The sequence below is a fragment of the Eutrema salsugineum genome, unplaced genomic scaffold (assembly GCF_000478725.1).
Source record: "Eutrema salsugineum unplaced genomic scaffold, Eutsalg1_0 scaffold_9, whole genome shotgun sequence".
Lineage (NCBI taxonomy): Eukaryota > Viridiplantae > Streptophyta > Magnoliopsida > Brassicales > Brassicaceae > Eutrema > Eutrema salsugineum.
This window is the reverse complement of record NW_006256342.1, coordinates 9,260,222-9,274,452: the sequence shown is the minus strand read 5'-3', so window position 1 is coordinate 9,274,452 and position 14,231 is coordinate 9,260,222. Positions and strand designations below refer to the sequence as shown.

Genomic DNA, 14,231 nt, shown 5'->3' with positions numbered 1-14,231 from the left:
TATAAGTGACTAAGATAGAAAAACTAATTAAATAGATATCATAACTTTATTAGTTATAATTTTATTTTTATTTTACTCTCTATAAATAAAATAATAATATCTATAATAAAAGAGACAAATCTTTGTACTTCTCCATTACTATATAACATAACTCATCCATGAATTTAGTTCACAACTAACACAAAACAAACGAACAGACAAAAAAAAAAACTTGATGAGGAAGAAGGTGAAGCTTGCTTTCATTGAAAATAACTCGTCGAGGAAAGCACCCTTTCAAAAAAGAAAGAAAGGTTTGCTGAAGAAAGTGAAGGAACTCTCGACTCTCTATGGTGTCACTGCCTGTGTCATCCTCTACAGTCCCAATACGTCCAATCCAGATGTCTGGCCATCGAATTCTGGTGTGCAAAGGGTAGTTTTAGATTTCCAGACATTGCCGGAGATGGACCAACACAAAAAGATGCTGGACCAAGAGACCTTTCTCAGACAGAGGATCACCAAATTGTCCGAGAATCTGAGGAGGCTGGGGAAGGATAACAGAGAGCAAGAGATGATTGAAGTCATGTTCCAATGTTGGGATAGAAGCCTGGGGAGGTTTCATCTCAATATTTTGGATCTCAATGACTTAGGTTATGTGATTGATCAATATCAAAGAGATATTAATCACAAGATTGAGATTTTGGGGAGTTCTAATATGGAGATGGGTGAATCTTCTAATACTGCTGTCACTGCAGCTATGGCTCATTCTTCTGAAGGCATTGGATCTTTGGCAATTGCTTCGGCAACAACTGCTCCAGCCGCTACGATTCATGAGGTTTATTCTTCCTCCTCATCTGCTGCTGCCGCGACTTTTTTTAACTCTATTCAGCAACAGCAACATCATCATCAACATCAACAATTTCGTCATCCTGCCACTCCACATGTTGGATTCTATGAGCAAACTCAAAATATGAACCTGAATCAAATTCATAATGAGATCCAACATCAACATTTTATGGAGATGATGAACCATCCTGACCAAATGAGTTATGAGCATATGTATAACCGCCGCAACCCCAACCACCACAACCCCTTCCACCACCACCAGCACCAGCACCACTATCTTTACCACCAACAGCAACAACAGCTAATCGCCAGTGATTCCTCTACTGCTTTGACCACAGTCAGTTCAAGCAGTATCATCCATGTTACCAGTAAAAATCCTACCAATAATACATGGTTCTATTAGGGTTTTGAGAATAGACGTTCACATTCTGATAAGCAAAAAAAAAATAATAATAATTTTCAACTGCTTTTGCAATTAATTTTTTTGTTCTTGTTTTTAATATTGTTGTGGTTTTATTTTATTATCTGAATGATTATAATTTTTTATTTTATGTATTTGTGATATGTGTCATTTTCATTTAATAATATATGATTTTGTTAGCGTTTTGAGAATAGACGTTCACAGTCTGATAAGTAAAAAAATTATTATAAAGTGCAAAATGCACTTTACTTTTTTTAATTTAAGTTTACCTAAGATTTTGTTAGCGTTTTGAGAATAGACGTTCACAGTCTGATAAGTAAATAAAAATTATTCCAAAGTGCAAAATGCACTTTACTTTTTATTTATTTTAAGTTTACATAAGATATTGGAATTAGAATCTAGGGTAATGGTGACTACCTAATGTACTACCAAATTTGGTACTAAGTTTTACATAAATTTCAAAATGAATTTTCTAATCAAATGTCTAATTTATCTGTTAGCCAAAATTATTATGAATGTTTTTAAGGCAGGTAATCACCATTTAAATGTATGTAATTTATCTAATTTATGGATTTTTGTATATATAAAATATGTTTTTAATCTATGTGAAATATAGATTATGGTTTACTCTAATTTTAATAGCTCCTTAACAGCAAACATTTAGCTCCTAGTATCTATGTTTAACAGTATCTTCTTTATTATGAAAAATATAAAATCTAATAGGATCACTTGGGACATCGCGAAAAGCATTACAAGGGATGGTCGTTTCCAACCATATTTGGCTACAGGTGGACTAGCATGGCTTCATTAGAGAATATATCGAGAAGCATGTACCACAAGATATTTAAGATTGAGAAACTTGGAAGTGGAAGCATGTTGGAATCATTGGAGAGTGATGTGTTCTTTATATGGTTACTTGTTCCTCGGTGTTTGCTTTACGAGACATTTTGTTCTTTGGTTTTTGATTAATTATATTCCAACATGAAAAAATCTATATGAAATATGTAGAAACATAGTTTTCTTAACAAAAAAATGTCTTGTAAAAAAACTGAGAATTATATAAATTTTTGGATATTTTTTTCATTGTTCATTGATTTTATTCTCTGCTAATATCTTTATTTTTGGATGTAAGAAGAGATTGCTTATCTCTTGGTTCTGGAAATAATATAATTTTTATTTCATATCTGTATTATAGTTCTCTAGATGGATGAAGTCAATCAAGATTCATATTCTTTCTCAACTCTCTAGCGACGCAGATGCAAACAATTAATTTTCGCAAAAATATATCAATGTGTACAAATTATATATAGATATATGTATCTGTTTGTGTTGAGTATGTTTATTAATAATTAATAAAATAAAAAAACATTAGCAAACTGTGTCCATATGTTTCTTTTAACATCAAAAATTATGAAGTATCATGGTGTCTATATAACTGATTATATTTCTTTTACAGAAGTCCATATTCATAATGAAATAACATGCTGAAAATAGATGAAAAATATATACAGTTCTATAGATCAATATATACAAGTCTACAGATTGATATACTTTTAAAGAATATAACATACTAGCTTTTTATTTTATTTTTGTAACCAAACATGCTAGCTAATTTATCTATGCTTTTACAGAAACCCAAATTTTCCTAAAAATTAAGTTTCATTCATAAACTATATGGTTACTGAAGAAATTCTCATTCATAAAATGTGTGGTTACTGAGTCTATATTATAATTACATAATGGTCTCTTGCAATGATTCAACACTGAAGCTAGTCAAGCCTACTAGATCAGAACCGTACTCTTATCGTGTTTGAGTTGCACTAAAGCATTGATCCATATTGACTCATTAAAACCATGAAGATTGTGAGAATGACCAATTCAGAATTTTAGATATATATATATATATCATATATATAATGATAATAACCAATAAAATTGAAATGTTTTTTTGTCACATATATAAAAGTATCTTCAATTTGTATATGTGCATATCCATAATTATCATATGTACATAGATTGGCTACTTAAACAAGAACAATGGCTTATTAAATATGTTAGTGATCTATCTATCTATGGATACTAAAAATAATTACAAATTAATATCAAGTTTTATCATTTAGTTTGAAAATCTTACAACAACAAAAAAAATTGAAATTGATAAACACATTAAATCTATGATATATAAGGGAACTTTTGTTTTATGTCCTTTCTTCAATCTCAAAAATACCTTGATAAATCTTTAGGGTTAAAAACATATCTATAAGAAAGTAATATCAAAACTCCTAAAATATTATCTAAGATATAATATGATAAGTAACCGTTGAATGAAATAAATCGAAATTAAAAAAAAAAATTCTAAAGCATAGTAAGGTATGCATTTGCTTATTTTGATGTGTATCAAGGTATACATGTTGTTTGTTAGGGATTGAATACTCTTATTGAACACTATAAAAGGAACATATATATATATATATATTGATATTGTATGTGTAGAAAACCATAAAATGACATATATATTTTAATTTGGAGTGCACCAAGCCAAACGCATTTCTTATCAATACAGGTAACACATGAGTATTTTTGTAGCAAAAAACCAGACACAAACTCAAAAATTAATACACTAAACCACTATTTTAACCAGAACTTAATTAGATAATTGGGTTCACAAAGTTATTAAAAGTCTGAGGTTCAAAATAATAATTTTATTCCCTTCACTTCAAGACCGAGCCTATTTCGATATAAACATATATAAAGATTTAATCAATAGTTTGCATTGTAAAAAGAAAATACTATTTTCCAATACAAATTATATTTGAATAGATTTTGTTACATTTTATTTTTTATTAGCAATACATAAATACATGTATTTATCATTCAATTAACCAAATGAAGAATCAAATAGAATGTTTCTAATTCCAGATATGTAAGTATATATCTTTCACTGAATTTTTTTTCCTACTAATTTTTCAGTACTACTAAAAGAGAAAATGTTGCAGATTTTGATCTAATAATATGTTTTCCTATTATTTTTTATAAATTAATAAACTAAAATTAAAAAAAATTATGAAGATTTTAATATTATTAAATTTTGTATAAAAATAGTTTATTAATGATTATTGTTTTTTTAAAAAAAGATCACTGTGCAATAAATTTGATAAATTTGATAAATATAGAAGTATTTTTCAAAATCATATAGAGAGCTTTTAAAACAACTGATTTGTTATTATTCATATTAATTTATTTATTTATGGAATTTTTAATAATATTGAAAAATTAGTATGAAAAAAATATTCAGTGAAAGATATACTGGTATATCTGAAATTACGAGCATTATATTATTTTAGATAGATTTTTCATTTGGTCAATTAATTGATAGATACATGTATTTATGTATTGCTAATATGATATACAATGTAACAAAATCTATTCTAATATGATTGTTACTAAAAGAGATATACCAGTATATATTGCTACTAAAAGAGATATGCCAATATATCTTTCACTGAATGTAAAAACAAAATGATGTTTTTCCAAAAACAATTATATCTGAATAGATTTTGTTACATTGTATTTCTATGAGCAATACATAAATACATGTTTCTATCAATTAATTGAATGAATAATCAACCTAAAATAAAAGAATGTTCATAATTCTAGATATGCCACTATATCTTCCACAAAATAATATTTATTTCACATACTAATTTTTCAATATTATTAAAAGAGAAATTGTTGCAAATATTGATATACTAATATGTTTCTACTATTTTTAAAAAATTAAAAAATTGTAAAAATTTTAAAATATTTTTAATAAAATAAATATATAATAAAATTTTGTATCGAAAAAATAGTTTATTAATAATAAATTAAAAATTTTAACTATGCAATAGATTTAATAAATGTATAACTAGTTGTTTTTTTAATTATGTAGACCTTTAGTAAAACAATTGATTTTTGATAAATCAAGTTAATTTATTTATTTCTGGAATTTTTTATTAAAAAATAAGATTTTTAACTTAAGTATAATATATATATAGATATATATATTCTCAGATTTATTACCCAGTGCGATCTTATAATCTGACAACTACAACACAAGCTGGAAACAAAATATTCTATCATCTATTCCGATTTTAAGTTATTTTCAACTTTCATTCTCTAAACTACATTTTTATAGTTTAAAAAATATCAATTATTTTTATATCTTTAGACTTCTATAATGTTAAGTTATGAAAAAAAATCACTCTTTAAAATGGCTATTGTAAGTTTCTAACCTAGATATAATATGTAATTCAAAACATTAAATTTTTTAACTTTGAACTTAAGAAAATAATCTTTATAATACTTTAGTTTGTGGTCACTTTACAAGTCAAAATGACTCACATTCAAACTTTCCAGTAAAAAAAAAAAAATTTCAGAAATATATTAAAAAGAAACTTTAACCCATTTACGAAACCAAATCTTAGATATTATCCCAAATATCTACAAATATTTTTTTTTAACATTAATGTACAATTTTCACTAATGTCATCCTATTTATATAAGTGACTAATATAGAAAAACTAATTAAATAGATTCATAACTTTATTAGTTATAATTATTATTTTATTTTTATTTTACTCTCTATAAATAAAATAAAAATATCTATAATAAAGGAGAAAAATCTATGTACTTCTCCATTACTATATAACACAACTCATCCATAAATTTAGTTCCAACTAACATAAAACAAACAAACAAACAGACAAAAAAAAGAGAACTTTTATTTTTTTTAAAAGTCCTTATGACGAGGAAGAAGGTGAAGCTTGCTTTCATTGAAAACAACTCGTCGAGGAAAGCTACCTTTCAAAAAAAGAAAGAAATGTTTTCTGAAGAAAGTGAAGGAACTCTCGACTCTATGTGGTGTCACTCTCTGTGCCATCCTCTACAGTCCCTATACGTTCAATCCAGATGTCTGGCCATCGACTTCTGGTGTGAAAAAGGTAGTTTCGGATTTTTAGACGTTGCCGGAGATGGACCAACACAAAAAGATGGTGGACCAAGAGATCTTTCTCAGACAGAGGATCGCCAAATTGTCCAAGAATCTGAAGAGGCTGGGGAAGGATAACAGAGAGCAAGAGATGATTGAAGTCATGTTCCAATGTTGGGATAGAAGCCTGGGGAGGTTTCATCTCAATATTTTGGATCTCAATGACTTAGGTTATGTGATTGATCAATATCAAAGAGATATTAATCGCAAGATCGAGATTTTGGGGAGTTCTAGTATAGAGATGGGTGAATCTTCTAATACTGCTGTCACTGAAGCTATGGCATATTCTTCTGAAGGCATTGAATCTTTGGCAGTTTCTTCGGCTACAACCGCTCCAGCCGCTACGATTCATGAGGTTTATTCTTCCTCCTCATCCGCTGCTGCCGCGACGTTTTTTAACTCTATTCAGCAACACCAACATCATCATCAACATCAACGTTTTATGGAGATGATGAACCATCCTGACCAAATGAGTTATGAGCATATGGATAACCGCCACAACCCTAACCATCACAACCCCTTCCACCACCACCAGCACGAGCACCAGTATCTTCACCACCAACAGCAACAACAGCAAATCCCCAATGACTCCTCTACTGCTCTGATCACAGTCAGCTCAAGCAGTATAATCGATGTTACCAGTCGAAATCCTACCAATGATACATGGTTCCGTTAGGGTTTCGAGAATGGTGGTTCACATTCTGATTAACAAAAAAAAAAAATTTCAAGTGCTTTTGCGATTAATTTTTTGTTGCTGTTTTTAATATTATTGTGATTTTATTTTATTATCTGAATAATTATGATTTTTTATTTTATGAATTTGTGATATGTGTCATTTTTATTTAATAATATATGATTTTGTAGCGTTTTGAGAATAGACGTTCACAGTCTAATAAGTAAAACAAAATATATTCGAAAGTGCAAAATGCACTTTAGTTTTTTTATAGTTTAAGTTTACCTAAGATATTGAAGTTAGAATCTAGGGTACTGGTGACTACCTAATATATTACCAAATTTGCTACTAAGTTTTACATAAATTTCAAAATAAATTTTCTAATCAAATGTCTAATTTATCTGTTAGGCAAAAATATTATGAATGTTTTTAAGGCAGGTGATCACCATTTAAATGTTGTAATTTATAGAATATATAGATTTTGGTATATATAAAATATTTTTTAATCTATGTGAAATATAAATTAGGGTTTACTCTATTTTTAATAGCTCCTTAACAGCAAACATTTAGATCCTAGTATATGTGTTTAACTGTATCTTCTTTATTATGAAAACTCTAAAATCTAATTAGATCACTTGGGACATCGCGAAAAGCATTACGAGTGGAAGCATGTAGGAATCATTGGAGACTGATGCTTTCTTTATATGGTTGCTTGTTCCTCTGTGTTTGCTTTACGAGACTTTTTGTTCTTTAGTTTTTGATTAATTATATTCTAACATGAAAAAAATCTATATCAAATATGTTGAAACATAGTTTTCTTAACAAAAAAGGTCTTGTAAAAAAACTGAGAATTATATAAATTTTCTGGATATTTTTTTATTTTTATTTTTCATCGATTTTATTCTCTGCTAATATCTTTATTTTTGGATGTAAGAAGAGATTGTTTTTCTCTTGGTTCTGGAAATAAGATACTTTTATGAATTTTGTTGCTTCATATCTGTATTATAGTTCTCTAGATGGATGAAGTAAATCAAGATTCATAGTCTTTCTCAACTCTCTAGCGGCGCAGACGCAAGCAATTAATGTTTACGAAAATATATCAATGTGTACAAATTATATATAGATATATGTATATGTTTGTGTTGAGTATGCTTATTAAGAATTAATAAAAACATATTAGCAAACTGTGTATGTTTCTTTTAACATCATAAATTATGAAGTATCATGGTGTCTATATAACTGATTATATTTCTTTTACAGAAGTCCATATTAATAATGAAATAACATGTTGAAAAGAGATGAAGAATATATACAGTTCTATAGATCAATATATACAAGTCTACAGATCGATATACTTTTAAAAAATACTAGCTTTTTAATTTATTTTTGAAACCAAACATGCTAGCTAATTTATCTATGCTTTTAGAAGACCTCAAATTTTCCTAAATTAAGTCTCATTCATAAAATATGTGGTTACTGAATAAAGTATCATTCATAAAATGTGTGGTTACTAAGTCTATATTATAATTACGTAATGGTCTCTTGCAATGATTCAACACTAAAGCTAGTCAGGCATGCTAGATCAAAACCATACTCTTGGCGTGTTTGAGTTGCATTAAAGCATTGATCTGTATTGACTCACTAAAACCATGAAGATTGTGAGAATGGCCAATTCAGAATTATATATATATATATATATATATATGATAATAACCAATAAAATTGATAATGTTTTTTCACATATATAAAGTATCTTCAATTTGTATATGTGCATATCCATAATCATCATATGTACATAGATTGGCTACTTAAACAAGAACAATGGCTTATCAAATATGTTAGTGATCTATCTATGTATGGATACTAAAAAAAATATAACGAAATAATATCAATTTTAATCGTTTAGTTTCAAAATCTTACAACAACAAAAAAATTGAAATTCATAAACACATTAAATCTATGATATATAAGGGAGTTTCTGTTTTATGTCCTTTCATCAATTCTCAAAAATACCTTGATAAATCTTTAGGGTTAAAAACATATCTATAAAAAAGTACTATCAAAACCCCTAAAATATTATCTAAGATATAATAGAATAAGTAGTTGTTGAATGAAATACATCAAATTTTTTTTAAAACAAATTTTAAAGCATAGTAAGGTATGCATTTGCGTATTGTAATGTGTATCAAGTTATACATGGTGTTTGTTTGGGATTGAATACTCTTATTGAATACTATAAAAGAAACATTTATATAAATTGATATTGTATGTGTAGAAAACCCTAAAATGACATAGATATTCTAATTTGGAATGTGCCAAGCCAAACACATTTCTTATCAATACAGGTAACACCTGAGTATTTTTGTGGCAAATAACCAGACACAAACTCGAAAATTAACACACTATACCATAATTTTAACCAGATCTTAATTAGATAATGGGGTTCACAAAAATATTTAAAAGTCTGAGGGTCAAAGTAATAATTTTATTTCTTTCACTTCAAGACCGAGCCTATTTTCATATAAACATATATAAAGATTTAATCGATAGCTTGAATTGTAAAAAGAAAATGCTATTTCCAAAACTAATTATATTTGAATAGATTTTTTTATATTGTATTTCTTATTAGCAATACATAAATACATGTATTTATCATTCAATTGACCAAATGAAGAATCGACCCAAAATAATAGAATATTTATATTTCCAGATATGTCAGTATATCTTTCATTGAATGTTTTTTTCCTACTAATTTTTTAATACTACTAAAAGAAAAAATGTTGTAGACTTTGATCCAGTAATATGTTTTTCCTATTATTTTTTATAAATTAATAAATTTATAAAATTGAAAAAAAAAATTATTAAGTTTATTAAATTTTGTATCGAAAAATAGTTTATTAATGATAAATTTTAAGAAAAAAAATTAACTACGCAATAGATTTGATAAATATATAACTATTTTTTCAAATTATATAGACAGTTGGTAAGACAATTGATTTTTAATTAATCAAATTAATTTATTTATATATGGAATTTTTAGTTATATTAAAAAATTAGTAGGAAAAAAATATTCAGTGAAAGATATACTGGCATATCTAAAATTACGAACATTATTTTATGTTATGTAGATTCTTCATTTGGTCAATTAATTGATAGATACATGTATTTATGTATTGCTAATAAGAAATACATTATATTATTCCACGCTTGAGAAGCCTTTACTCCTTCAAGCAGTAGGATCATTGCAGAGTTTTGTTGCCTTATATGGACATTACAGAGTCTGCGTGATCTGCTTTTCTCCGAGATTTTGATTGCCTCAGATTGATCCTCAGTAGTAGAGGCAATTTCAAAACCTCTGGACTGGCCTCGATATCGTCCATACACAGAATACATCTCCCAGCTAAGTCGTGGTTTTGCTAATTGTTCTGAACTCAAACCAATAGGGGCAAAGCAGCTCGAGCGATTACACAGAGTTTGACGCGAGACTTATTAAATGAATAAAAATTTGGTCAATTGACTATCCAAACAAATATGGGAGAAACATTTAATACACTGAATGATGATGTCGTGTCAACTGCGTGAGGGAACAAGTTTTACCCTTAACAAAAACAAATGAAAGCCGCAAGTGCACAGCTAATCAGTTGTAGTATTTAGGGATCGAATCCACAGATATTTGTGTGCCTGGTATTCTTCTATGGTTTTTAACTTTATGTCTAGACTAGATTTGTTTTAAAGGTTGGTTGTTTATCACGAATTAAACTAAAACTTAAAGAAAGCAAATAAATCTATCCTAGAAAGCAAGTAGAAAAATCGAATGGAGAGCAAGTAAAACAAGTAAAATATCGAACTAAAGCAATTGAAATGCAGATGTAAATAAGCAAGTAAAAATCGATTGGTTTGTATACTATGGCTAAAAACGCTGAGCTTTTGGGAACTCTAAGGGATCATAATCAGTTTTGACACTAGGGTAGATAGATTGGGATTGACGGATATCGATATATAGGGTTTTAGAGCTAGAGTACGGCGGTATGACTACGTCACTGTCGTGATCATAACCAACTGTTTCTCGCAACCCTGACCAGTAGGTTTCCACTCTGGCCCTGGAAGGGAGAGAACGCAACAGCTGCACAAGACTCGTCAATACTCACGATCTCGCCGCAGGTAGGTTTCCACTCCTACGGAAAAATCGCCTGTTTCATTCTAGGGTTGATACTTAATGAAAACTTTCGTAACACTAACTATCTAGATCAGATACTAGGTGATCAATCAAGCATACATGCAATAAGAACAAGAATAAACAGAGAACAAAGTTAAAATCCGAGATCTATAAACATAGATGTCTTAATCGATTATGAGAGCCCCTTTCGGGAACCCTAAGCCCAACTCGGGATCTACTCAGACATGGCTGAGGTCGACATCATCATTGGTTTTAATAAAAGTAATCAAAAACAGTAAAGAAAAGAGATGAAGAAAGCTTCTCTATTGAAGAACTCGGACTTGAACAATCTTCTACAAAAATCGCATAAAAACGGCTAAAGGAAAAAGGTTTCTGTAAAGTATGAAGGGTTCTCCATAAAAACGACCTAAATGACAAGTATTTATAGTCTTCAATACTCCATGGTCTCTAGGGTTCCGGAATTGAGGCTGAGAATGACTTTGGGCTTCAGAAATATGGGCTTTAGATCGGAGTTTGACGGCCGCGGTCGGGAGTGACGTGACTGCGGGAAATAGGTGGTTGGCCGCGGTCGGGAGGCTTCTGACCGTGGGAAATGGGCTGTTGGCCGCGGTCGCGTGACTTGCTGGCCGTCTTCGAGTGGCTCTGGGGCTAATGGAATATCTTGAGATCCAACCGTTGGAATGTCTCCAAACCAAGTGCATTTGAAAGCTGGTTGATTCTTCTATAAGTTGTCCAATTTTGAGGGTGATCAGACGGTGAGAAGGTCTTCGTCTCTCTATGAGAGTTCTGACGGTCTGCATTTATCCAAAAGAGTCTTTTTGTTCCAATTTGTGCCTCTTTATCTCAAATTACCTGAAAAGTCTTTTAAAATCCGAAAACATAGAAATCCTTTGAAAACCTTTGGAAATGGAGTAAAAACACCTGTAAAAGATATTAAAGTGATCCATAAAAATGGTCAAAATCCGGTGTTATCAAATGACCATTTAATCTATGTGGTCACGTAACTATTCATTTAATTAAATTTAAAATGCCAAAATTGTCTTTTCATTACATATTTTATGTTCTGTTTTCTATGTGTACTAGATGATATCTCGCGCGATGCGCGAATTGTTACACTTATTTTTTATACTTGTAAAAAAATATTTGTGTTGTGAATTGTATATATCATATAATAAAAAGTTGTAATGATGTTCTAACTATTATTCAAAACTTGTTTTCCATAATTGTTGATATCCCATCATACTAACTATTATTCAAAATCGAAAAGCTGAAGTACCTGAACATATACATTATACATACATATTAGTAAACACAATATTACACTTATATAATTTTCAATCCTATTGGTTTAAACCATAGAAAAGTTTTAAGTTCAGTTTTCACAGTTATCATTCTATCAAATTATAAAGAAACTACGAAAATTATAAGATGCGAGAAATGAAAGTGAAATTTGAAAAAGTAACTATTTATGGAGATGAAACTCATGGAGTTGTATTTTGAAATTAAGTTACTATAAGAATTTTATTTGAAATTTTTTTTTGAATTTGTTTAATTTTATGTATATGTTTTAACATTTCAGTTTTTCACTAATGGTCCATTAGTTTGTAGTTTATGTAGGAAAATTTCAGTAGTGTATGGTATTTTGAAAAATGTAATTGAATATATGCTGTTGTCAAATATACTTTTTTTATAAGAATTTTGTCAAGTATATGTTTCAGTCGTAACTGTCGATAATAATATGATATAGTTGTAAGCTGCTGACTTTTATTACTTGTTTTGTTGCCCATGCGATGTGTGGGTTGTGTTTCAATAATGTTTTTTAGTTATCAGACTTCTCTCTCTCCACTTCATCATAATCTCCTCTTTATTTTCTTACACCTATCCAAACAATAATCCAATATGTGTTAATTGTCTGCTACTATTATTAATTTATTATCAGAAAGAAAATTGTTAAATTATAAAAAAACATAATTATGTGTGATTCTAAGCTTTCCAAACATATACAAAACATAAGGTTAGATACTCTCAAATATATTTATTAAATAATTAAAAATATCTGTAAAATTGTGTGTGATGTGGTATGGTAGAAGAAAAATATTTGCTATTTATAAGAAGTGTAAAAAATATTAGGGTTTAGACATTACAAAATAGGTTGTTCAGCCATTAAGATTTAATTAAAAATATGAACAACCATTATAGTTAGAAACATCATATATTACTTTAAGTAAAAACGATAAACACCATTAATTTTTTTTTTTTTAAAAAAGATGATATAAAAGAATATAAATTTTTTTGGGACTTGAAATACACCTCTTATAACCGTAGTTGCATATGATCATCTTGATTGAAAATTCAAAATCTATGTTTGCTTCCAAACCTACAAAAGTGACAAAAAAAAATAAAACCCCATTAATTGAAAAAGATTATATAAAAGAATTTATAGAATTTTGTGGGACTTGAAATACATCTCTTATAACCATAGTACATATCATTGGCATATGGGATTCTGGATTGAAATTTTGAAATCTATGTTTGCTTCCAAACCTACAAAAGTGACATAAGAGAAAATTAGGAATTAAGACACCATTAGCTAAAAAAACAAAGATGATATAAAAAGATCGATTAAAATTGTGGTACTTGGAATAGGATGGTTAATGAGGAGTGTGCTTTACTATTTATAGGGAAGTTTTATCATCACAATTATGGCTAAATGAGTGACATTTATGAATAATTTTAATTTTGTTAACTACTTAAAGAGTGGAGTCTGGAATATGTGTCGGCTAGCTCAAACTTTATTGCTACGGCAATTGCCTCCAGTGTGACCCAGGAACGTTGGTACCAATCTTACATAGCGAGAGGAAGCCCTTCCTGGCTGCAGAATGCACTCTCACGAGATGGTGTCTCGGGATGAAGACAGAATGAAGGTTCAAGCAATCACCAGAAGTGAGAGAATGGTATTTCCATTTGTACCTTGGATTTTGGTTTTTTACCCTCTGTTTTTTTCCTCGATGGTCTTAACCATTGTTTTTGTAAAGTACCTATTGGTGCTAAGTTATGTCTTTCCCTTCTGCCTTTGGCATTCATAATACAATCAGCGTTGAAAAAAAAA

General features: G+C 29.0%; 1 protein-coding gene and 1 pseudogene across 1 annotated transcript; both read left to right on the top strand.

Annotated features, from left to right (window-relative positions):
• Positions 1 to 214: 214 nt before the first annotated feature.
• LOC18008784 (agamous-like MADS-box protein AGL80) lies at positions 215 to 1,225 on the top strand. Its single transcript, XM_006391371.1, has one exon. It carries the CDS (start codon positions 215 to 217, stop codon positions 1,223 to 1,225), a length of 1,011 nt encoding a protein of 336 aa, XP_006391433.1.
• A 4,801-nt stretch (positions 1,226 to 6,026) lies between these two features.
• On the top strand, positions 6,027 to 6,948 carry LOC18008603 (annotated as a pseudogene).
• Positions 6,949 to 14,231: the final 7,283 nt, after the last annotated feature.